Source organism: Somniosus microcephalus, chromosome 1 (genome assembly GCF_052327205.1).
Source record: "Somniosus microcephalus isolate GS21.2 chromosome 1, FLI_Smic_1.0, whole genome shotgun sequence".
Taxonomy (NCBI): Eukaryota; Metazoa; Chordata; class Chondrichthyes; order Squaliformes; family Somniosidae; genus Somniosus; species Somniosus microcephalus.
Window position 1 is genome coordinate 12,717,048 of NC_140987.1, and position 26,349 is coordinate 12,743,396.

The following is a 26,349-nucleotide window of genomic DNA, read 5'->3' on the forward strand; positions in this document are numbered from 1 at the left end:
TATGTTTCAATAAGATCGCCTCTCATTCTTCTGAACTCCAATGAGTAGAGTCCCAATCTACTCAACCTCTCCTCATATGTCCATCCCCTCATCCCCGGGATTAACCGAGTGAACCTTCTTTGTACTGACTCGAGAGCAAGTATGTCCTTTCTTAAGTATGGACACCAAAACTGTACGCAGTATTCCAGGTGCGGCCTCACCAATACCTTGTACAACTGAAGCAATACCTCCCTATTTTTATATTCTATCCCCCTAGCAATGAAAGCCAACATTCCATTGGCCTTCTTAATCACTTGCTGCACCTGCATACTAACCTTTTGAGTTTCGTGCACCAGGACCCCCAGATCCCTTTGTACTTCAGTACTTTCCAGTTTCTTGCCATTAAGATAATAACTTGCTCTACGATTTTTCCTGCCAAAGTGCATAACCTCACATTTTCCAGTATTGTATTCCATCTGCCAAATCTCTGCCCACTTACTTAGCCTGTCAATGTCCCCTTGCAGGTTTTTTATGTCCTCCTCACTCACTACTTTCCCTCCCATCTTAGTATCATCTGCAAACTTTGATATGTTACACTCGGTCCCCTCCTCCAAATCATTAATATAGATTGTAAAGAGTTGGGGACCCAGCACTGACCCCTGCGGAACACCACTAGTTACTGATTGCCAGTCTGAGAATGAACCATTTATCCCAACTCTCTGCCTTCTGTTAGATAGCCAATCCTCTATCCATGCCAGAATATTAACCCCAATCCCGTGATTTTTTATCTTAAGCAATAATCTTTTGTGTGGCACCTTGTTAAATGCCTTTTGGAAGTCTAAATACACTACGTCCACTGGTTCCCCTTTATCCACCCTATACGTTACTTCTTCAAAGAACTCCAGCAAATTTGTCAAACATGACTTCCCCTTCATAAAACCATGCTGACTTTGTCCTATTAAATTATGATTATCCAAATGTCCTGTTACTGTCTCCTTAATAATGGACTCCAAAATTTTACCTACCACAGATGTTAGGCTAACCGGTCTATAGTTTCCAGCCTTCTGTCTACTGCCCTTTTTAAATAAGGGTGTTACATTAGCAGTTTTCCAGTCTGCCGGGACCTTTGCCGAGTCCAGGGAGCTTTGGAAAATTATTACCAATGCATCCACAATCCCTACCGCCACTTCCCTCAAGACCCTAGGATGTAAGCCATCAGGTCCAGGTGATTTATCCGCCTTGAGTCCCATTATTTTACCGAGTACCACTTCCTTAGTGATTTTGATCGTGTTTAGCTCCTCCCCCCCCTTTAGCCCCCTGTTTGTCCAGTGTTGGGATATTCTTAGTGTCTTCTACTGTAAAGGCTGATGTAAAATATTCATTCAGTGTTTTTGCCATCTCCATATTTCCCACTATTAATTTCCCGGTCTCATCCTCTAAGGGACCAACATTTACTTTAGCCACCCTTTTTCTTTTTATATAACTATAAAAACTCTTACTATCTGTTTTTATATTTTTTGCTAATTTACTTTCATAATCTATCTTCCCTTTCTTAATCAATCTTTTTGTTATTTTTTGCTGTCTTTTAAAGTTTTCCCAATCCTCTATCCTCCCACTAGATTTGGCTACCTTATATGCCCTTGTTTTTAGTCGAATACTGTCCTTATTTTCTTTACTTAGCCACGGATGGCTGTCTTTTCTTTTACACCCTTTTCTTCTCAGTGGAATATATTTTTTTTGGAAGTTGTAAAATAACTCCTTGAATGTACACCACTGATCATGTATCGTCTTACCCTTTAATCTATTTTCCCAATCCACTCTACTCAATTCCGCTCTCATACCTTCATAGTCTCCTTTATTCAAGCTTAGCACGCTTGTTTGAGATCCAACCTTGTCACCCTCTAATTGAATATGGAATTCAACCATGTTATGGTCACTCATTCCAAGGGGATCCTTTACTAGGACATTTTTAATTAATCCCATCTCGTTACACAGGACCAGATCTAAGGTTGCTTGCCCCCTGGTCGGTTCAGTTACATACTGCTCAAGAAACCCATCCCTAATACACTCAATGAACTCATCCTCAAGGCTGCTCTGCCCAATTTGATTTGTCCAATTAATATGATAGTTGAAATCCCCCATAATTATAGATGTTCCCTTATTACAAGCCTCAACTATTTCCTGATTGATACTCCGTCCAACAGAGTTGCCACTGTTCGGAGGCCTATAGACTACGCCCACTAGTGTTCTTTTCCCCTTATTATTCCTTACCTCCACCCAAACTGTTTCATTATCCTGATCTTTTGAACCAATATCATTTCTCTGTATTACAGTGATTCCTTCCTTTATTAACATAGCCACCCCACCTCCCCTTCCTTCCTGCCTGTCCTTCCTGATCGTTAAATAACCTGGTATGTTTAATTCCCAGGCATTGTCACCCTGCAGCCATGTTTCTGTAATGGCCACAAGATCATACCCATATGTAGTTATTTGTGCCATTAACTCATCTATTTTGTTACGAATGCTACGTGCATTCAGATAGAGAACTTTCAAAGATGTTTTGTGACACTTAGTTCCTGCTTTTGCCCTTTTTATTACTTTACCTTTTACTCCATACCTTCTGCCCCTTCCTGACAGGCACTGGTTTTTAATTTCCCCACTGCTACCTAAGTCTATTACCTTCTCTGTTGTCATTTTTATTATTTGCTCTCTAGGAACCTCCCCCCCAACTAGTTAGTTTAAAGCCCTCTCTACAGCCCTAGTTATATGATCCGCCAGGACTCTAGTCCCAGCACTGGCCAAGTGAAGCCCATCCCAACGGAACAGCTCCCTCTTGCCCAAGTACTGGTGCCAGTGTCCCAGGAAGCAAAACCCATTTTTCCCACACCAGTCTTTGAGCCACGCATTTAACTCTCTAATTTTATTTGTCCTAGCCAAATTCGCTCGTGGCTCAGGTAATAATCCAGAGATTATTACCCTTGTGGTTCTGCTTTTTAATTTGGCCCCTAGCTGCTCAAACTCCCTCAGCAGAACCTCCTTCCTTGTCCTATCTATGTCGTTGGTACCAACATGGACCACAACAACTGGATCCTCCCCCTCCCACTCCAAGTTTCTCTCCAGTCCAGAGGAGATGTCCTTAACCCTGGCACCGGGCAGGCAACACAGCCTTCGGGACTCTCGCTCTCGGCTGCAAAGAACTCTATCTATCCCCCTAACGATACTATCCCCTACCACTACAACATTTCCTTTAACTCCCCCCACTTGAATGGCCCCCTGCTCCATGGTGCTGTGGCCAGGTTGCTCATCCTCCCTGCAGTCCCTGCTCCTGTCCCCACAGGGAGTAAGAGCCTCGAACCTGTTGGACAAGTGCAAGGGCTGCGGCTCCTCCAACTCTACCTCCTGGATCCCCGTACCTGCCTCACTTCTAGTCACACCATCCTGACCCTGGCCACGGACTACATCTGAATTAATTAATCTAATTGGTGTGACTACCTCGTGATACACAGAGTCCAGGTAACTCTCCCCCTCCCTGATGTGTCTCAGTGTTTGAAGCTCGGTCTCCAGCTCTTCAACACAGAGCTGGAGTTCCTCGAGCAGCCAACACTTACTGCAAATGTGATCACCGTGAGCATCAATGGTGTTCACCAGCTCCCACATATTGCAGCAGCAACACATCGCCTGATCTCCCATTCTATGTAATTAATTAAATTTATTAATATTATTCTTAAATATCCTCTGCCCCGATTCTAGATGGTGTATATCACACCTTAGAAACTATAAACGAAAGAGATTTAAGCTTAAAAGGGAGAAATACTCACCAACCAATCACTTACCCGCTTTCTGGTGATGTCACACTTGGATTACTTTTTACCTCTCTCCTTCCCTCCGAGTTCAGAGACTGGTACACCTTATCATGTAATTCATGAATTGTAACAAGTACTACCAGATTTAAATAAAAGTTTAATGAACCGCGGGGGGACGCGGGCTGCTCACACCCCGAGTGCGGCCCCAGGCCCCATTATTAAAACACTCAACATTATCCGCTTCACAAACACCCGGGGTGGGCCCAGGGACTGAAGAAGAGCCTCCGGGCTGGGCGTTTGCCCCGAGCGGGGCAGCAGCTGCGGGGCTTTCACCCGGTGACAGGCCCGGGGTAACGGCCGCCATCTTGAGAGGCTCAGGGGGCAGCAGGGCGCATGCGCGGCCCCCTTGGCCAGGAACCAGGAGGAGAGAATCTTGTCAATTTCTATCCTGGACTCACAGTGATGGCTTTTGTAAACTCCTTTTACAGGCTGTGAGAAGGGCAGCATTTACACACCGCAAACTCAAACCAAACATCACATCAAGATCTGACAGAGTCACTCCATTCATCAGGACCCCAATATCATCGGCCTCTGAATGTGGAAGGAGAAATGTTTGTCTGTTCTGTCTGTGGGAAAAGATTTCAAACATCAGTGTGACTGGAAAAGCACCGAGACACACACACAATGAGTGAGAGTGTTCCAGTGCACTGACTGTGGAAAGAGCTTTAACCAGTTACACAGCCTGAAAAAACATTGCATCGTTCACAGTGGGGAGAAACTGTACACGTGTTCTGTGTGTGGACGAGGCTTCAACTGATTGTACAAACTGGAGAGACACAAGGACACCCGCGCCATGGAGAAACCGTGGAAATTTGGGGACTGTGAGAAGGGATTCAATTACCCAAACCAGCTGGAAACTCATCGACGCAGTCACACTGGGGAGAGGCCATTCACCTGCTCCATTTGTGGGAAGGGATTCACTCAGTCCTCCCACTTGCTGACACACCAGCGAGTTCACACTGGGGAGAGACCATTCACCTGCTCTGTGTGTGGGAAGGGATTCACTCACTCATCCCCGCTCCGAACACACCAGCTCATTCACACTGGGGAGAGACCTTTTAAATGCTCTTGACTGTGGGGACAGCTTTAAAAGTTCTGCAGAGCTGGTGAGACACCAACGAGTTCACACTGGGGAGAGGCAGTTCCCCTGCTCCATGTGTGGGAAGGGATTCACTCAGTCATCCGACTTTTTGATACACCGCTGAGTTCACACTGGGGAGAGACCGTTCACTTGCTCCGTATGTGAGAAGGGATTCACTCTGGTAGGCAACCTGCTGAGACACCAGCGAGTTCACACTGGGGAGAGGCCATTCATCTGCTCCGTGTGTGGGAAGGGATTCACTCAGTCATCCAGCCTGCTGACACACCAGCGAGTTCACATGTGACTGCAGGGGTTGGATTCTGCTGTTATTGCTGCTGTTAATCACATCCAGGACTGAACCATGTTCATTCTGACAGTTGGGGTTTGTTTCTGCTGATCTTAATAACCCCTATAACTGGGCCACTTACACTGAGACACCAAATCCAGGGACCACTTACACTGAGACACCAAATCCAGGGACCACTTACACTGTGACACCAAATCCAGGGACCACTTACACTGAGACACCAAATCCAGGGACCACTTACACTGAGACACCAAATCCAGGGACCACTTACACTGAGACACCAAATCCAGGGACCACTTACACTGTGACACCAAATCCAGGGACCACTTACACCGAGACACCAAATCCAGGGACCACTTACACTGAGACACCAAATCCAGGGACCACTTACACTGAGACTATAGATGGGAATCAGAGAGCCTCAGTGTGGAGAATGGTCATGGTGGTGAAACCTGCTCTAGTGAGGGTGAAAGGCGGGTAATGGAGGAAGATATGATGGTGGAATCAGATGGTGACTGGTGGGGCCTGGTGACAGGTTATCAGAAACCCTTTTCAGGCAGGCCGATGATTGGATGTAACCAGTGCAACACCTGGATCCGCCTGTTCGTGTCCTGAAATCCCAAAGTCTAATGTCCCTTATATTATTTTCTGTGGAAAATGTCGAGATGTGAAAGGGAGGAAATCGGGCTCGGGCCAGAAAGAAGATTCCTTGAATGAACAATTCACGAGGTTGTTTTGTGACTCGTCTGCGTGAGGTTAAAAAAATGAATGAAAAAGGACGCATCTAGTCACACAGGCGTCGTCAATAGTGGTTACTAACCTTAATCACTATCTCGTAAGCCTAATATCCTATCGACTCACCCCAAACCACTAACCATTAACCACATCCACTAACCCCAATCCTAACCAATAACCACTAGCCCCTAAGCCTACACCCTAACCCCAGCCCCTAACCAAGGATTATTGACAGGGATCAATGGAGGAGCTAAAGACCCGATAAAGGAAGCAGTTGAAACAATTATCTCGATTAAAGAAATAGTGCAAGGTATGTTGGTAACAAGAGATTAAATCAACGAGACCATCCAGCTCAGCAATGACAATTACAAAGTTTGGAACATTTCAAAGATTATCACATGCAGTACGTGTGGAGGATTTTTACTAAATCGGATCAAAAAAAGTGATAATTAATACAGCAAATAACAGATTTCAACTCTTATGCAAGATCTTTCTATAAAGGGTGGTTCAAAGGAATTTCAGATGAGTGTAAAGTGAGACACTACAGTTCAGTCTATCACACCCACAAGCCGTGTACACAAATGGAACAAGCTTGGGGTTTGAAGTGGTAGAAGGCGAACTAGATGAGAACTGAAATAATCCAGAGTAAGAAAAGGCCCAAAAATGGAACAGTCAGGAACAGAAAATCAATTAGTCTCCTCTAATCACACTGTACGATAGCAAAATACTGCAGATGCTGGAAATCCGAAATAACAACAGAAAATGCTGGAAAAACTCAGCAGGCCAGGCAACATCCGTGGAGAGAAAATAGAGTCAACGTTTCGGGTGAACCCTTTGTCAAGGCTAAAGAAGCACAGGAAATGAAATAGATTAAGAGGCCAGGCTGGGAGAGAACAAAAGAGGAGACATTAAGAGGTATTCAAAACGAGATGAGATGGTGATAGGACTAGTGGAGACAAAAGTCGGCTCTAGATTAGGTGTGAAATGTACTGGCAGAATGGGAGACAGCTGCCATGTGGGAGAGAAAAAAAAGGGGGGTGGGGGAAGGGCCAAAACAAAGGTGTGGATAAAAAATATAAGTAAAAATGTAATAGGGGCCGAGGTTATGATCTGAAATTGTTGAATTCGATATTGAGTCCGGAAGGCTGTAAAGTGCCTAATCGGAAGAGGAGTTGCTGTTCCTCGAGTTTACGGTGAGCTTCCGTGGAACAATGCAAGAGGCCGAGGACGGTGAGGTCCGAGTGGGAATGGGGCAGTGAATTAAAATGACAGGCGACCGGAAGCTCGGGGTCACCCTTACGGACTGAACGGAGGTGTTCCGCAAAGCGGTCGACACACTGTGTTTGAAACAAAGATGATTTATTAAATATTTATACAGAATATTAATCTCCAGTTATAAGGTTTATTAACATAAGCAGAAAAAAACCCCAGCTGTCAGGGTGAAAATGATTCAGTCCCGGATATGGTTAACAGCAGCAATAACAGCAGAATCCAACCCCTGCAATCACTGGTGAACTCGCTGGTGTCTCAGCAGGTTGGATCACTGAGTGAATCCCTTCCCAGACACAGAGCAGGTGAACGGCCTCACCCCAGTGTGAACTCGCTGGTGATTAAACAGGTTGGATGATGAAGTGAATCCCTTCCCACAGTCAGAGCAGGTGAATGGCCTCTCCCCAGTGTGAACTCCCTGGTGTGTCAGCAGGTTGGATGGTGAAGTGAATCCCTTCCCACACACAGAGCAGGTAAATGGCCTCTCCCCAGTGTGAACTCGCTGGTGTGTGAGCAGGGTAGATGACTGAGCGAATCTCTTTCCACACACGGAGCAGATGAACAGTCTCTCCCCAGTGTGAGTACGTTGGTGGTTCTGCAGATCATTTTTGCTTTTATACTTCTTATCACAGTCAGAACATTTAAAAGTCCTCTCCTCTGTGGGAACACGATGGTGCCTCAGAAGGTGGGATGACTGACTGAATCCCTTCCCACATTCAATGCACGTGAATGGTCTCGCTCCAGTGTGAACTCGCTGGTGTGTCAGCAGGTAGGATGACTGAGTGAATCCCTTCCCACACACGGAGCAGGTGAACAGCCTCTCCCCAGTGTGAGTGTGTGGATGAATTTCCAGCTCAGACAGGTAACTGAACCCCTTCCCACAGTCCCCACATTTCCACAGTTTCTCCATGGGGCGGGTGTCCTTGTGTCTCTCCAGGTTGGAAGATCAGTTGAAGCCTCGTCCACACACTGAACATGTGTACGGTTTCTCCCCGCTGTGAATGGTGAGAAGTTTTTCAGGTTGTGTAAAGATTGAGACAAACATTTCTCTTTCCACATTCAAAGGCCAATTATACTTAGGTCCAGATGAATTGAGTGACTGTCAGATCTTGACGTGATGTTTGGTTTAAGTTTTCCGTCTGCAAATCATTCCCTTCTAATATCCTGTAAAGGGAATTTACAAAAGTCTTCGCTGTAAGTACAGGATCGAAATTCAGGACAGACAATTCGAGTTGCTGCGAAAATTCTTTCCTCTCTTCTTTCCCAAAGCTGTAAATCCCCATCCCATAGAATCTCCCTCCTTCCTGCGTGGAAATCCAAACACAATGCACCATCTCCATCATTTTTCCTGTCAGTCCAATTTTTTCCCTCTCCTGAAGGTGCTGACTCTGGCTGGGTTCAGTTCCCCACTCACTGGTTCCCCTCCCTCTCCTCCCCTGAAGGTGCTGACTCTGACTGGGTTCAGTTCTATAATCACTGGTTCCTCTCTCTCTCCTCCCCTAAAGGTGCTGACTCTGACTGGGTTCAGTTCTACACTCTCTGGTTCCCCTCCCCTGAAGGTGCTGACTCTGGCTGGGTTCAGTTCTACACTTACTAGTTCCCCTCCCACTCCTCCCCTGAAGGTGCTGACTCTGGCTGGGTTCAGTTCTACACTCACTGGTTCCTCTCCCTCTCCTCCCCTGAAGGTGCTGACTGGCTTGGTTCAGTTCTACACTCACTGGTTCCTCTCCCTCTCCTCCCCTGAAGGTGCTGACTCTGGCTGGGTTCAGTTCCACACTCACTGGTTCCCCTTCCTCTCCTCCCCTGAAGGTGCTGACTCTGGCTGGGTTCAGTTCTACACTCACTGGTTCCTCTCCCTCTCCTCCCTTGAAGGTGCTGACTCTGGCTGGGTTCAGTTCTACATTCACTGGCTCCCCTCTCTCTCCTCCCCTGAAGGTGCTGACTCTGGCTGGGTTCAGTTCTGCACTCATCAGTTGCTCTCCAATGTGTGACCTGTGTGCCCCATCTATGTATCAATCTCTGGGAATTAGACCGAATGCGCAGTCCCTCTGGGGACCGGACCCCCGGTCCAAATCATGGCTTCAGAAGAGAGATTGAAGAAACTATTTAAAAGAAGGTGTGGTGGTGAAATGTTGGGCGGGTGCTCAGCATCTCACACACTGTGTAAGATTAACATTCCACATGTGTGAACCTTTCATTCCGTCCCTGATTTGGGAATCTCTTGAGCTGGCACTTCTCGTCCCATTATACCGAGTTGGTGTAACAGGAGAGCCAGGGATCAGGGGGATATTGGACAGGAAGCACACAGCACGGACATTACACTGCAGGTGGGATATGTGAGAGTGTTACAGTGAGGGTTTCGGGCATTTTATTAAACATACCCACAGCAGAAGCACGTTAATCTGATGGGAGATCACTGACACATGAGCAGCCAGCGGTGTGGAGCCTCCTGAGAGTCCGGTCCCTTTCCAGCCAGTATTTACAGGAGCTGGGACACAGAAAGTGTCTCATTAAAATCAGTGCTATATTTGTTCACACAAACGAACCCCCAAAAAATGCTGAATTATTTCTCCCAGACACTCCCTGACCAGTCTCCATTTCTCCTTCATTTACAGATGCTCCCTGACCAGTCACCATTTCTCTTTCATTTATAGACACTCCCTGACCAGTCACCATTTCTCCTTCATTTACAGACACTCCCTGACCAGTCACCATTTCTGCTCCATTTACAGACACTCTCTGACCAATCCCCATTTCTCCTCCATTTACAGACGCTCCCTGACCAGTCTCCATTTCTCCTTCATTTACAGACACTCCCTGACAAGTCACCATTTCTGCTACATTTACAGACGCTCCCTGACCAGTCCCCATTTCTCCTTCATTTACAGACGCTCCCTGACCAGTCCCCATTTCTGCTTCATTTACAGACGCTCCCTGACCAGGCCCCATTTCTCCTCCATTTACAGACGCTCTCTGACCAATCCCCATTTCTCCTCCATTTACAGACGCTCCCTGACCAGTCTCCATTTCTCCTTCATTTACAGACACTCCCTGACCAGTCACCATTTCTGCTACATTTACAGACGCTCCCTGACCAGTCCCCATTTCTCCTTCATTTACAGACGCTCCCTGACCAGTCCCCATTTCTGCTTCATTTACAGACGCTCCCTGACCAGTCCCCATTTCTCCTCCATTTACAGACGCTCCCTGACCAGTCACCATTTTTCCTCCATTTACAGATGCTCCCTGACCAGTCTCCATTTCTCCTCCATTTACAGACGCTCCCTGACCAGTCTCCATTTCTCCTCCATTTACAGACGCTCCCTGACCAGTCTCCATTTCTCCTCCATTTACTGACACTCCCTGACCAGTCACCATTTTTCCTCCATTTACAGACGCTCCCTGACCAGTCTCCATTTCTCCTCTATTTACAGACGCTCCCTGACCAGTCCCCATTTCGCCTCCATTTACAGACGCTCCCTGACTCACTTCCTGTCTGTCCCGGATTTTAGCGCTTTGTTGAGATTCGGGCCGGAGTGAAACGTGAACCCGCGGGTGGGGGCGGATAATGTTCATTGCTCTTATAATCGGGCCTGGGGCCGCACTCGGGGTGTGTGAAGCCCGTGTCCCCCCGGCGTTCATGAACCCGCCTCCCTCTGACCTGCTGCAGCCTCGCCACCCGCGCAAGCTCAGCTCACACTGCCCAACAATCAGCCTCTCCCGCGCATGCTCAGCTCACTCTGCCCAACAATCAGCCTCTCCCGCGCATGCTCAGCTCACACTGCCCAACAATCACCCTCTCCTGCGCATGCTCAGCTCACCTTCTGTTGTTCAGAATTAAAGGTCAAACCCCGCCCCTCGGGCTTCCCGATTGATTGGAGGACCCGCCGCCGGCTCGCTCCTCCAGCCCCGCCCCGCTCGCTCCCTATTGGTCGGAAGCTCCTGTCAATCAGGCCGCGGGTCCGGGTCATGTGTCCCTCGCCGGGTGGAGCAGCAGATCCGCGGGAGCGGGGTCGGGAGATTCATAAACTGCGGGTAGGCCGCGGCGCAGGATTTATAAAGTTGGTGGAGGGAGCGGGTTCATGAACCCCGGGGGGACGCTGGCTGCTCACACCCCGAGTGCGGCCCCAGGCCCCATTATTAAAACATCAATATTATCCGCTTTACACACCCAGGGTGGGCCTCAGGCCCTGAACAAGAGCCTCCAGGCCGGGCATTTGCCCCGAGCGGGGCGGCAGCTGCGGGGCTTTCTCCCGGTGACAGGCTCGGGGTAACGGCCGCCATCTTGAGAGGCTCAGGGGGGCAGCAGGGCGCATGCGCGGCCCCCTTGGCCAGGAACCAGGAGGAGAGAACCTTGTCAATTTCTATCCTGGACTCACAGTGATGGCTTTTGTAAACTCCTTTTACAGGCTGTGAGAAGGGCAGCATTTACACACCGCAAACACAAACCAAACATCACATCAACATCTGACAGTCACTCCATTCATCAGGACCTGAATATCATCGGCCTGTGAATGTGGAAGGAGACATGTTTGTCTGTTCTATCTGTGGGAAAAGATTTCAAACATCAGTGTGACTGGAAAAGCACCGAGACACACACACCCGAGTGAGAGTGTTCCAGTGCACTGACTGTGGAAAGAGCTTTAACCAGTTACACAACCTGAAAAAACATCGCACCATTCACAGTGGGGAGAAACTGTACACGTGTTGTGTGTGTGGACAAGGCTTTAACCGATCGTCCAACCTGGAGGGACACAAGGACACCCACAACACGGAGAAACCCTGGAAATGTGGGGACTGTGGGAAGGGATTCAATTACCTGTCTGAGCTGGAATCTCATCGACGCAGTTACACTGGGGAGAGGCCGTTCACCTGCTCCGTGTGTGGGAAAAGATCACTTGTTTCCCACTTGGCGCAAAAAGAACATATTAATTGCAACAATTCATTTGAGTTGATTTGAAATAGTTTAGTTCATCAATTGAATCATGTTTCTCTCATTGTATTTCCCAACTCAGATTCATGGCCTCATTTCCTTCCTCTGAGCCCCTGAACCTCATCTGGCAGCGTAATGTGGGCGAGTGGTGATTGATGGCCCTGGGAACCAATAGGAAGAGAGCTCAGAGGCTGGAGGGCCAAGGGAGCAGCGAGCTCGGCAACCAATCGCGGTGTTTGAGGGGCGGAACCTGAGTCGGGTGAGTCAGTGTGAACCCGTTAAACAATTTATCTTTTATAACTTAAATTGAGATTTCATTTGTCAACAGAACAGTTTAACATTTGTCAGTATTTTGTTTCCCTGGAGTTCCTATTATGAGTTTCAGACACTTCAGTGCCAAGTGGACCAGGTGTTTACAACCCTCTTAATAAGGAGAAACTGACTCCAGTGTCAGAAGGGTCGGTAACCAGAGGACTCAGATTTAAGGTCATTGTCAAAAGAACCAGCGGCGACATGAGGAAAGAATTTAAGCAGCGAGTTGTTTTGACCTGGAAGGCACTGCCTGAAGTGGTGGTGGAAGCAGATTCAATGGCAACTTTCAAAGGGGAATTGGAGAACTACTTGCATTGGGAAACAAGTTGGGGGTCTGTGGTTATAAAGCAGAGGAGTGGGCCTAAATTCAAAGAGCTGGCTCTGGGACAATGGGTCGAACGGCTGTACCATTATCTGATTCTATGAACTCTGCATTCCTCCAATTCTGGCCTGTTGTTCATCCCCCACTTCCTTCGCTCCACCATTGGTGGCCGTGCCTTCAGTTGCCTCGGCCCTAAGGTCAAATTTTGCCTAATTACGCTCTTGTGAAGCACCTTGGAACGTTTTACTACGTTAAAGGCGCTATGTAAATGTAAGTTGTTGCTGTGCTAGCATTGGTCTCAGCATTTCCTGACAGAATCAGCCAGGGACGGCGGCTGTGCTGCTCCCCATGGTCGAAATGCTGGCAGCTCGCTGTATCGGCTCACAGCTCAGAATTGCCACTTGGCGAGGTACTGGAGGACAAAGAGTGACTGGGGCCCAACCCCACCATCAAGCAGCACCTTCAGGAGAGAAAGGGAGAAAAATCCAAATTTCTATCCTGACTTTTGTAAACTGCTTTTACAGGGCATTAGAAGGGGAGGATGTGCAGATGAGAAACTCAAACCAAACATCACGTCAAGATCTGAGAGAGTGACACGAATTAGCAGGACCTGAATATCATCAGCCTTTGAATGTGGAAGGAGAAATTTTTCTCTGTTCTGTCTGTGGGGAAAGATTTCAAACATCAGAGTAACTGGAAAAGCACCGAGACACACACACCCGAGTGAGTGTGTTCCAGTGCACTGACTGTGGAAAGAGCTTTAACCAGTTACACAGTCTGAAAAAATATTCGCACCATTCACAGCAGGGAGAAACCGTACACGTGTTCTGTGTGGACGAAGCTTCAACTGATCACCCAACCTGGAGAGTCACAATGACACCCGCACCACAGCGAAACCGTGGAAATGTGGGGACTGTGGGAAGAGATTCAGTTCCCCATCGAAGTTGGAAACTCATCGACGCAGTCACACCGGGGAGAGACCGTTCACCTGCTCCGTGTGTGAGAAGGGATTCACTCATTCATCCAACCTTCTGAGACACCAGCGAGTTCACACTGGGGAGAGGCTATTCACCTGCTCCCTATGTGAGAAGGGATTCACTCAGAGATCCAGCTTGCTGATACACCAGCGAGTTCACACTGGGGAGAGGCCGTTCAGCTGCTCCATGTGTGGGAAGAGATTCACTCGTTCATCTGAGCTTGTGAAACACCAGCACATTCACACTAGAGAGAGGCTGTTCACCTGCTCCGTGTGTGAGAACAGATTCACTCGTTCATCCGAGCTTGTGAGACACCAGCGAGTTCACACTGGAGAGAGGCCGTTCACCTGCTCCACGTGTGGGAAGAGATTTGATCGACCATCCAAACTTCTGACACACCAGCGCATTCACACTGGGGAGAGGCCGTTCACCTGTTCCGTGTGTGAGAAGGGATTCACAAATTCATCCGATGTTCTGACACACCAGAGAGTTCACACTGGGGAGAGACCGTTCACCTGCTTTGTGTGTGGGAAGGGATTCACTCGGTCATCGCACCTCACTGAACACCAACTTGTTCACACAGATAAAAGACCTTTTAAATGTTCTGACTGTGAGAAGAGCTTTAAAAGTACAAAAGATCTGCTGATACACCAGCGTGTTCACACTGAGAGAGGCCGTTCACCTGCTTTGAGTGTGGGAAGGGATTCACTCAGTCATCCCACCTGCTGTCACACCAGCGAGTTCACACTGGGGAGAGGACGTACACCTGCTTTGAGTGTGGGAAGGGACTCATTCAGCCATCAACCCTGCTGAGACACCAGCGAGTTCACAAGTGACTGCAGGGGTTGGATTCTGCTGTTATTGCCGCTGTTAATCACATCCAGACTGAACCATGTTCATTCTGACAGTTGGGGTTTGTTTCTGATGGGCTGGAGATTAATATCCTGGATATGTGTCAAATAAATCAGCTTTGTTTTAAACACATTGTTGTAGATTTTCGTCTTTCCCACCTGAGTGTTTAGCGTCACCTGGCTGGAGCTCAGAAAGGACAATCTGCGGGGAGGATCGTACGGCGGGAACAGAACTTCAGCCTGGACACAGTCCTTCAGGGCCACACTGAGAGGGGCAAATGGTACTTTGGTCTTTCTCGTCTCTCTTCACTGACAGCAAAGTCGCCATGCGGGTTATTCTTGAGGCCTGTAAGAAATGTGTCCCAGCCACTCTCTTCCATGGTTCAGAGCTCCTATACACGGAACAGAAGGATCCTTTACAACTGTGTTTAGAGTCGGGAAGAACAACGGTGAATGCTGGAAACGTGCTGTCAAATCAGAGATTGGTGTCAAACTGCGATCTGTTCCTGACTGAAAGTGAAACGGCAGGTTTAAGTTTCCAGTCTAAAAATGACTGGTAATCATTTGACATGTTTGTGTGACAGTCCTGAGTCTACCATTTTAAGGCAGGCGTTAACCCATTTAAAATACAACTGTTTTAAATAAATTGGTTAAATTCTGCATTAAAATAGCAGAGGGAGGAGTTCACAGGAGCCTGTTAACTGCTGGTACAATTATACAACAGACATTTGATCTCCAGATAAAGAAGGACCTGCAGTGTGTTTCCAGGAATTCCCTGTTTTATTGATGTGTGTGTGTTAGACACCAGGATAACTAAAAATACACGACCCGGAACATCCATGGGGGAGCGATCCCGACAGTTACTCTGGGATCACTCCCGCTGTGGAACTCCACCACTGACCCTACTGAAGGTTGTAGGAGTGGGGCCTCCAGGAGTGGACGGTAAGAAAGCTGGGTTTTGTTAGAAGATCAGATTTAACATGAAATAGAGTCATAAAAGTAAAGTCTTCCTGGTTTTATATACATGTATGCTTAATATTAGTGGACTTTGTATTAAAGACCCGTGTCTAGTGAACTATTAGCTTATAATCACTTCAGACAGAACAGGCTCTAATTATCCCTTTTAAGCTGAAACAGACCTCGTGTGAACAGAACCAGCAGAGCTGAAAACTCTGCCTGTGTGGACTGAGCCGAACTGTGAAGGCCATTTGTTTCTTGAAATGCCCCAGTAAAAGCAAACTCTGACATTGTTCTGACTCACAGATTCCTCGTAGCTCCAATGAACAGGAAGCTGTTACTCGATGAACCCTAAACAGCCATCCAATGGAATGCTTTGTTTGATAAATGTCTTTCAGCTCAATGGTTTGATTGGCCGAGGTAACCAGGGTCACATGGGCTGTACCGGATTGGGCTTTAAATACAGGAACAGTTTGCAGCTCAGGTCAGAGAGCACCCCGGGAAGAAGAAAGCTGATGGCTACAGCCAAGGTGGAACATCCTTCGGGCTGTCCCTGGAGAGGGAGCACACGGTGTCTGCCGGGACGCTGGAGGCCTTCCGTGACCGGTGGGCACCGGAGGGACTGGAGTCAATTGTCAACATCAGCAACAGTATTCGGATCTGATTTAATTATAATTTGGAGTTGATTGTTTGTATCTCTTTAAAAAGGGGGCTCTCTCGGTAATGTGACATCGATTGATGACAATGTCATTCTAATTGGCATTTTAAAAGAGTCGAACATCCTTTCGTGCCTCTCAGGCTGGGCAACTATCAAAGCCTGAGTTCATGGATGCAGCTTGTTAGATTATGAGTCTTACTATATAAATGTAATATTGTAAGAATGTTACAAGAAGTATTCCTTTGTAGAATCTCCCATGTAAATATTTTGCACTCATTTAGTATAGGAGTTGTATTATTGTAGAATCTACATATTAAAAATAAATCCTGTGCTCAGGGGGATTAAGGTGTGTGGAGTGTTTCATTGGAGATCTCGAACTCAACTAGGAATAGCGTAAAAGCTCATCAGGATTGTAAATAACTTCAGTCTGATACACCGGAGATTGGTGTCAGTGACTGTGGGGCTGGTTTATATCAGACAGGAGGAGATTGGTGTCAGTGACTGTGGGGTTGGTTTATATCAGACAGGAAGAGATTGGTGTCAGTGACTGGGATTGGTTTATATCAGACAGGAGGAGATTGGTGTCAGTGACTGTGGGGTTGGTTTATATCAGACAGGAGGAGATAGGTGTCAGTGACTGTGGGGTTGGTTTATATCAGACAGGAGGAGATTGGTGTCAGTGACTGGGTCGGTTTATATCAGACAGGAGGAGATTGGTGTCAGTGACTGTGGGGCTGGTTTATATCAGACAGGAGGAGATTGGTATCAGTGACTGGGTCGGTTTATATCAGACAGGAGGAGATTGGTGTCAGTGACTGGGTCTGGTTTATATCAGACAGGAGGAGATTGGTGTCAGTGACTGTGGGGTTAGTTGAAATCAGACAGGAGGAGATTGGTGTCAGTGACTGCGGTTAAGAAAATAAGAAATAAGAGCAGCAGTAGGCCATACGGCCCCTTGAACCTGCTCCACCATTCAATAAGATCATGGTTGATCATTGATGGGCCTTCAATAACCACAAAACTAGAAGTTATAGACTTAAACAAGTTGGCTTTTAATCACTAAGATCAGAGCTAACATCTCAACACGCCGACTGGTTCACAGGAATGAGTGATACAGATCCTGGGATCATTATGTAAGGGAAGTCAGAGGTGGAGCCAAGAGCCAAGACCTGGAACCTCCCAGGTTAGTCGGGAAAGAGGAAGTGAAACTATACACAGTGGGGGACGGTAATATACATGAGTGCAAAATGAATACAGGATCAAGACAAACAGATTTCATTACATTAACCCCTTCTATAGATTTAGTCCATCGGGGTGATGTTTCTTAAGAGTTGGTATAAGTGAGTCTGTCAGGAGGTTTTGCAGTTCTCAGTGATCGGCACAAAGCCGGTTGGGGTGCCTCTAGGGGAGTGGATTCTGGTTCCTCCGCTGTCCGGGCCTCCGCAGTGTCTTCCAGTTTATCTGCAGTGTCCTCCAGGTTAAAGTTGGGTATTGATACCTCTGGGCATCCTGTCTCTTTGTAGTGTAGGTCTTCATCGGGTAGTCTCCCATCATTCTCTCCGCTCCCCGAGGGAGCGAGGTCTTTTATGGAAACAGTGTCCTCTCGCCCATCAGAGTATTCGATATAGGCGTACTGAGGGTTTGCATGGAGGAGCTGTACCTTTTCCACAAGGGGGTCCGTTTTATGGCCTCTCACGTGCTTCCGCAATAGCACTGTCCCCGGAGACGTCAGCCACGCGGGTAGAGATATGCCCGAGGTGGATTTCCGGGGGAAAACGAACATCTTTTCGTGAGGGGTAGTGTTAGTGGCAGTACATAACAGAGACCTTATGGAGTGGAGCACGTCTGGGAGGACTTCCTGCCAGCGGGAGGTCGGAAGGCCTTTTGACTTTAAGGCTAACGTGACAGCCTTCCAAACAGTAGCATTCTCCCTTTCCACTTGCCCATTACCCCGGGGGTTGTAGCTAGTGGTTCTGCTAGTGGCTATCCCCTTCGAGAGCAAGAACTGGCGCAGCTCGTCACTCATGAATGACTTCCCCCTATCGCTGTGTATGTAGTTCGGCATGCCAAACATGCAGAATAGATTACAGAGACACTTGATGACCGTGGCACTGGTCATGTCTGGGCAGAGAATGGTGAAGGGGAAGCGGGAATATTCATCAATGATATTGAGGAAGTATACGTTACGGTCGGCAGAGGGAAGGGGTCCCTTGAAGTCCAGACTTAGGCGCTCGAATGGCCGTGTGGCTTTGATAAGGTGTGCATGGTCAGGCCTGTAGAAACGAGGCTTGCATTCCGCACAGATGCGGCAGGCTCTGGTCATTGCCCTGACCTCCTCGATGGAGTGGGGCAGATTGCGGGACTTTATAAAATGGTATAGTCGGGTGACCCCTGGGTGACAGAGGTCGTTGTGGAGACCCTGTAATTTGTCCGTATGAATGCTGGCACACATTCCCCGCGATAGGGCGTCTGGGGGTTCATTAAGGGCTCCCGGCCTGTACATAATATCATAGTCGAACGTGGATAGTTCGATCCTCCACCTGAGTATTTTGTCATTCTTGATTTTCCCCCTTTGTTTGTTATTAAACATGAAAGCCACCGACCGCTGGTCGGTGAGCAGGGTGAAACGTTTGCCGGCTAGGTAGTGTCTCCAGTGCCGCACTGCCTCCACTATAGCCTGTGCCTCCTTCTCGACAGAAGAGTGCCTGATTTCAGGTCCCTGAAGGGTTCGGGAGAAGAAGGCCACAGGTCTCCCAGCCTGATTGAGGGTCGCAGCTAAGGCAAAGTCTGACGCATCGCTTTCGACTTGAAAGGGAATGCATTCGTCCACTGCACACACTGCAGCCCTTTCAATGTCCTGTTTAATACTGGTGAAAGCCTCCCGAGCTTCAGCTGATAGTGGGAAGGACGTCAATTTAATGAGGGGTCGGGCCTTATCAGAGTAATTGGGCACCCATTGGCCATAATACGAAAAAAATCCCAGGCACCTTTTTAAAGCTTTGGGATTGTGTGGCAGGGGCAGTTCCTTTAGGGGGCGTAATCGGTCAGGGTCCGGTCCAATTACCCCATCTTCCACCACACAGCCGAGGATACAGAGACGGGTTGTGTTGAAGACACATTTGTCTTCATTGTAGGTTAGATTCAGCATTAGGGCAGTTTTTAAAAATCTCGCAAGATTTAGATCGTGGTCTTGCTGGTTGTGCCCGCAAATAGTGACATTGTCCAGATAGGGGTAGGTAGCTTGTAGTTTATTCTCGTCAACCATGCGGTCCATCTCACGTTGGAAGACCGAGACCCCATTTGTTACCCCGAAGGGCACTCTGAGAAAATGGTAGAGGCGCCCGTTCGCCTTGAAGGCGGTGTATGGGCGGTCCTCCGTTCTAATGGGGAGCTGGTGATACGCAGATTTGAGGTCGATAGTTGAGAAGACTCGGTATTGCGCAATCTGGTTGACCATTTCTGATATGCGGGGTAAAGGGTAGGCGTCCAGCTGGGTATAAATATTAACAGTCTGGCTGTAGTCAATTACCATCCGTTTCTTTTCGCTATTTTTAACTATGACTACTTGGGCACGCCACGGGCTGGTACTGCATTCAATAATGCCTTCCCGCAGGAGTCTGTCCACTTCCGCCTTGATAAAGTGTCTGTCTTCCAGACTGTACTGTCTGCTTTTGGCCGCTATGGGCCTACAGTTCGGAGCGAGATTAGCGAATAAAGAGGGCGGGCTGATTTTTAAGGTTGATAGGCCACAGACTGTGAGTGGCGGCTGGGACCCGCCATATGCTAGCGTGACACTTTCGTGGTGGCTCTGGAAGTCCAGGCCCAAGATTACATTAACACAGAGTTCTGGCATCACGAGGAGTTTAAAATCCTTGTAGTCCGTGCCTTTTACAGTCAGTGTTACCACACAGTAGCCCAAAATGTCCGAAGTGTAGGGCTTAGCAGCCATAGCAATTCTGCTCCGTGTAGGGGTTACCGTTAATGAGTGCCACCGTACCAGGCTAGGGTGGATAAAACTCTCGGTACTCCCACAGTCAATTAAACATTTAGTTAAATTCCCGTTTACCTGTATGTCCATCATGGATTTTGTCAACGGGTGTGGCCTGGATTGATCCACCATGATCGAAGCCACTGTTGGGCCCTGGGCGGCCGTTGAGTCGGGAAAAGATGGCGGATCCCAAGATGGCGGCCCGCACAGCACGCACGAGGCGGTGACGGAGTTGGAAATCGGATTCCCCCTGCAGACTTTGCTAAAATGCCCCTTTTTCTTACATTTGAAGCATGTAGCATCCTTCGCTGGGCATCGTTGTCTGGGGTGCTTGGCCTGGCCGCAGAAGTAGCATTTCGGGCCTCGAGACATTGCCGCTGTAGTAGGACTCCTGGGTGAACTTCTGTGTGGGGATTCCGGCGGCGTAGAGCTGGTCTGAGACCTGGATGGGGAAGATGGCTGATTCCAAGATGGCGGCCCCCTTGGCGCGCACGAGGCGGTGAGGGCCGCATGGCCGGAAGAATAAGAGTCAGAGTTTCTCTGGGCCACGTCCAGCGATCGCGCAGTGGCCACTGCCTTTTTTAAGTCCAGGACCTCCTTCTCCAGCAGTCTCTGCCGGATATAATTCGATTTGAGGCCCGTGATGAAGGAATCGTGGACCAATTCGTCAGAGTACGCGTTGGCCGTCACAGCCTTGCAGTTACAGTCCCGGACCAGGTCCTTTAGGCCCTGTAAGAAATCGTCCATTGATTCCTCTGGTCGCTGCCTGCGTGTAGCCAGCAGACGTCTGGCATACACTTCGTTTACCGGCCTCTGGCATTGGGCCTTCAGGATAGTGATGGCCTCCGTGTAAGAGGTAGCGTCCCGGATGAACGAATAAATCCGATGACTTACGCGAGTAGTCAGTAGACTCAGTTTATCTACCTCGCTAGCGGATGAGGCCCCCGCGAAGAGTTTGAAGCATTTGAGCCAGTGTCCAAATTGATTTGATGCTTCAGCAGAATGTGGATCCAAGTCCCGACGCTCTGGTTTTAGGAATCGATCCATCCTAGTATTCTTTAGTGATTAAAATTGATGGGCCTTCAATAACCACAAAACTAGAAGTTATAGACTTAAACAAGTTGGCTTTTAATCACTAAGATCAGAGCTAACATCTCAACACGCCGACTGGTTCACAGGAATGAGTCATACAGATCCTGGGATCTTTATGTAAGGGAAGTCAGGGGCGGAGCCAAGAGCCAAGACCTGGAACCTCCCAGGTTAGTCGGGAAAGAGGAAGTGAAACTATACACAGTGGGGGAGGGTAATATACATGAGTGCAAAACGAATACAGGATCAAGACAAACAGATTACATTACAATCATCGACCTCAACTCCACTTTCCCGCCCGATCCCCATATCCCTTGATTCCCCTAGAGTGCAAAAATCTATCTATCTCAGCCTTGAATATACTCAAAGACTCAGCATTCACAGCCCTCTGGGGCAGAGAATTCCAAAGATTCACAACCCTCTGAGTGAAGAAATTCCTCCACATCTCAGTCTCAAATGGCCGACCCCTGATCCTGAGTCTATGCCCCCAAGTTCTAGACATTCCAGCCAGGGAAAACAACCTCTCAACATCTACCCTGTCAATCCCCCTCAGAATCTCGTATGTTTCAATGAGATCACCTCTCATTTTTCTAAACTCCAGAGAGTATATCACACAGGAGATTAGTGTCAATGCAGTGAAGTCTCTGGCAAGGTTTATCCCTGTGAAAATTCTGCTGAATAGTCAGGAATGTGGGTACTGGGGATCTCCTGTGTAAATAATTACAGAATCACAGAGGGATCTTTACTCGGACTGTAACCCGTGCTGTACCTGTCCTGGGAGTGTTTGATGCGACAGTGTAGAGGGAGCTTTACTCTGTATCTAACCCGTGCTGTACCTGCCCCTGGGAGTGTTTGATGGGACAGTGTAGAGGGAGCTTTACTCTGTATCTAACCTGTGCTGTACCTGCCCTGGGAGTGTTTGATGGGACAGTGTAGAGGAAGCTTTACTCTGTATCTAACCTGTGCTGTACCTGCCCTGGGAGTGTTTGATGGGACAGTGTAGAGGGAGCTTTACTCTGTATCTAACCCGTGCTGTACCTGCCCTGGGAGTGTTTGATGGGACAGTGTAGAGGGAGCTTTACTCTGTATCTAACCCGTGCTGTACCTGCCCTGGGAGTGTTTGATGGGATAGTGTAGAGGGAGTTTTACTCTGTATCTAACCCATGCTGTACCTGCCCTGGGAGTGTTTGATGGGACAGGGTAGAGGGAGCTTTACTCTGTATCTAACCCGTGCTGTACCTGCCCTGGGAGTGTTTGATGGGACAGGCTCGAGGGGCTGAATGGCCTCCTCCTATCCTATGTTCCTAACTAGTGATTTGTAAAGGTTTAGCGTAACTTCCTTGTTTTTGTATTCAATGGCCCTATTTACAAAGCCAAGTATCCCATACACTTTTTGAAACCTCACCAACTTGCCGTGGCACTTTCAAAGATTTGTGAATATGGACCCCCAGGTCCCTCTGCTCTTGCTCAAAATAGTCCCATTTAGATTATACGGCCTCTCCCTGATGTTTCTCCCAAACTGCATCACTTCACACTTATCCTCATTTAATTTCATCTGCCTTGTGTCTGCTCATTTCACAGTCTGTCTCTGTCCTTCTGAAGTCTGCTACTACTATGCTCACTATTTACTACATTGCCAAGTTTTGTATCATCTGTAAACTTCAAACTTGTACACCTATACCCAAGTCCAGGTCAATTATATATAACAAGAAAAGCAATGGTCCTAATACCGACCCCTGGGGGAACCCACTGCATACTTCCCTCCAGTCAGAAAAACATCCCTCAGCACTGCTCACTGTCTCCTCTCCCTTAGCCAATTATACCCAAATTACCATCAGCCCTTTAATTCCCTGTGCTTTTATTTTCCGAATAAGTCTCTTATGTGGTACTTTATCAAATGCCTTTTGAAAGTCCATATAAACAACATCTACTGCACTACATCTACTGCACTACCTTCATCAACCCTCTGTTACTTCATCAAAGAACTGAATCAGGTTAGTTCCATATCCAAGGAGGATTGAAAGATTGTGGTCGGAGCTTCTGCTATCTCCACCCTAGCTTCTCACAGCAATCTAGGATGCATCCCATCTGGACCGGGTGACTTGTTAACTTTGAGTGATGACAACCTATTTAGCACCTCCTTTCTATCTATTTTTGCCCAATTTCTCTACTCCCCCCTCCTCTACTGCGACATTAACTTCATCCTCTTCTCTTGCAAAGACAGATGCTAAGTCCTCATTCAGTACCTCATTGATGTAAGCTACAGGCGGACCAAGTGATATCCAAGCTCGACGCTGAGCTATAGTACAGGTGACAGACTTCGATCGGAGGTTCAAAACGGTCTTTATTCACAGGCCTGGGGAGAACCTTCTGAGACTGCTCTCAGATCCGACACCACCGAAAGTTTAGTGAGTTACATTCTTATACATAATCTTATCAGTCACATCCTGCCCTAGGGGCAGGTACAAATCTATCAATCATAGTCTCTAGTATTCCATTATATCCATTGCTTCTACCGCGTGACATATTTACGCTTCTCCCCATATCCCGCAGTTAATCATGTTTTTTACTTGTTTGACTTATTCCAACTCCTCTATCACCGTGGCCTTCTTATCTATTCTTCTAGCCTGGAGCCACAGTCGTCCATTGTATCTGCCAGATGGTCCGGCTCAATAACATGTTTTCACAAGATAACAGTTCTTGTTCAATCGGCCTACTGGTCCGAACTATCTGCAAAGCACAGATTCTGACCTTGTAACCTGCTCATGTTACTTCTGCAAGGTAAGCATATTTGTAATTAGTTCCACCAGACTTTGATGTAAGCCATTTTGTCTTTTAGACAACCATGTTGTAGCTTCACAAACAAGCGAAGGCCGCCTTGTTACTCAATTCTTATGTATGTTATCTTGTATACGTGCTGCCTTGCCTGGCTGAACAGGCATCTTCCCCAATCTTCCCACGAGCCTCTCAGTCAATTAATTATGTTTTTAGAGATTAGCTGGATACAATAAATACAATAAATACAGACCTATATACCGTTTAACTCAGGGTATGAATTAATTCGCTACCTCCACCCTGTACATTGGTGCTACATTATACATATTCTAACATAAACTAAAGTATGATATTAATTTGGTTAGTGCTGTCCCCCCTTATGGCCCATTGGTCACTTTGACCCAATATGGCCAATATGCTACAGTTTAAGATTGTTTGCTATGAGTTCCCGTCGCCCTGGTGGTACCAGCCCAGGGTGTCTAGTGCTCATACTTCCGCAATCCTAAACACAGTTTTCATCATAATTCTTCTCACGCCCTACCCCTTGTTTGTTAGTGGTTAGCAACAGTCTTTCTTTCACTCCTTCCTTCTTTATTTGTTTGGTTACGGCTTGTGCTCGGTTTTGGTTCTTCCGCCACCGGCAATATCCACAAAGTGAGAACAAAAGGATCATTAATACGGCGCCTTGCACAACTACCAATACGTGTGATATGATCCTTATCCAGGGGAGTATATTGACATTTAGCCCCCAGTTCCAGATCTTATTGTACCAAGGAGTTTCTGCTAATGTTGTACTAATGTCTTTTTGTTGTTTCTTTAAGTTTTCTTCTATTTTATGATAATACTTTAAAATTTCCTTCGTTTCCTGCTGTAATTTCTTCCAAGCTTTCTCTTCCTCTAACTTAGGAATTGCCTTGGGCTCTGGTATGACATAAGTTTCAACCTCTTTATTAAGTCCCATATTATGAAGTGACCAGGTTTTCTCTTCCTGTGGTCTTGGTGGGTGTATATATTGGTGCCCTATCTGTGTAGATATCTTTGGATCAGAACAAAAGTTTGGTTGGGGAATGGGACAAGTCAGATCTTGATATTCATATTTCTGTTCAGTTGTGGTGACACAAAATGTCCCGTTGTTCCTCAGTGCTACCCTTGTCTGGTGTATCCCTCTTGGGTGTACCTCAAGGGTGCAATTGGTGGATTTTGTAAATCCACACTTGGCTGTGTCTCCCTCGGTGGGGGGGGTGTGCACACCCATGTCCTTCCCTTGTGGTGGCACCCGTCCATTACCACCCCCCTTAAGATTCCATTCTTCTGTTTATTATCTTCATCCCTTTCCCAAAGTGCCTTGGTGGGGACATCGTGATATTTAACCCAACTCTCCCTTTGTACCTCTCCTATATTAATCACATCGTATAGGGGCTGTCCCTCTCCTGGGAGTTGCGGGATGGCCAGTACAAAGCCAATCACCTTAGTCCATGGGGTCAGACAATCGCCTGCCCGGTATACTTGTCCCATTTTACGCCCTTTACATAGGCTTTTATTTGTGTCAATCCAAGGTTCCAGATCCTCATTAGTAATCCAATCAGGGATCTGTCCATTATCTATTTGCCTCATGTTACGTTGAGCATTCGACAATACCCATGAGCCATACATGGCACATACCAATTCCTTATGGGTTTGGTGAGAAGTATTGTTAAGTCGATCAATAATTGTATTGATTGTTTCTGCATGGGGGGCTACTATCTCTTCCACCCCCCACAATTGTGTTGTCGCTTGTTTTCCTACCAGTGCCATTTGCTGGCTATTTCCAGTGGCTTGTTTTAGTAACTTCTCTATCTTTGCTTGTAGTTCTTCTACTCCTTCGTTTACCCTTCTGTGTCCAAGCTATTAACTGTTGCTAACCCGGCCGCCTACCCTGCTCCGGCCATTTCCAATACTCCCCGTTTCTTACGTCTTTGTAAGATAGATTTTCCTTGTGGACCCTCTAATTGTTTTACCCACAGGGAGTTCCATAATTGTTTTGTATGATTGTTACACATCGCGGGCATTTCAAAAGTACTCATATTAATAGCGAGCTTAATAACTCTATGTGTTACACTAAAATACACCTCATCTTGTGTTTTTCTTATTATTAAACCCGCTGGTGCGCCTTTTTCCATTGACGGGCACGTTAGTGGGGTTGTGGTAATTTTATGCTCGTCGCTTTTCCTTTGTAACCTTATCTCCTCTGTTCTTCCCCTGATGTCCATCTGT

At 47.4% G+C, this 26,349-nt stretch overlaps 3 protein-coding genes and 1 pseudogene across 5 annotated transcripts in view; 3 read left to right on the forward strand and 1 right to left on the reverse strand.

Moving 5' to 3' along the window:
• Positions 1 to 26,349, forward strand: part of rictora (RPTOR independent companion of MTOR, complex 2 a) — a 903,687-nt gene that overhangs the window by 413,710 nt on the left and 463,628 nt on the right. The gene's annotated exons all lie outside the window — the stretch shown is intronic.
• Positions 6,291 to 10,042, reverse strand: LOC147123926 (uncharacterized; annotated as a pseudogene).
• Positions 11,127 to 26,349, forward strand: part of LOC147123927 (uncharacterized) — a 180,292-nt gene continuing 165,069 nt past the window's right edge. The window contains exons 1-3 of the mRNA XM_085966903.1: positions 11,127 to 11,269; positions 12,250 to 12,426; positions 23,948 to 24,102. The gene's annotated coding sequence lies outside the window, so the exon portion shown is untranslated. The remainder of the gene's footprint in view (positions 11,270 to 12,249; positions 12,427 to 23,947; positions 24,103 to 26,349) is intronic.
• LOC147123928 (uncharacterized) lies at positions 13,656 to 15,978 on the forward strand (the record flags this gene model as incomplete). The annotated part of the gene is made up of 1 exon (XM_085995332.1): positions 13,656 to 15,978. A coding segment is annotated over one exon (936 nt), but the record flags the coding sequence as incomplete, so codon positions are not given.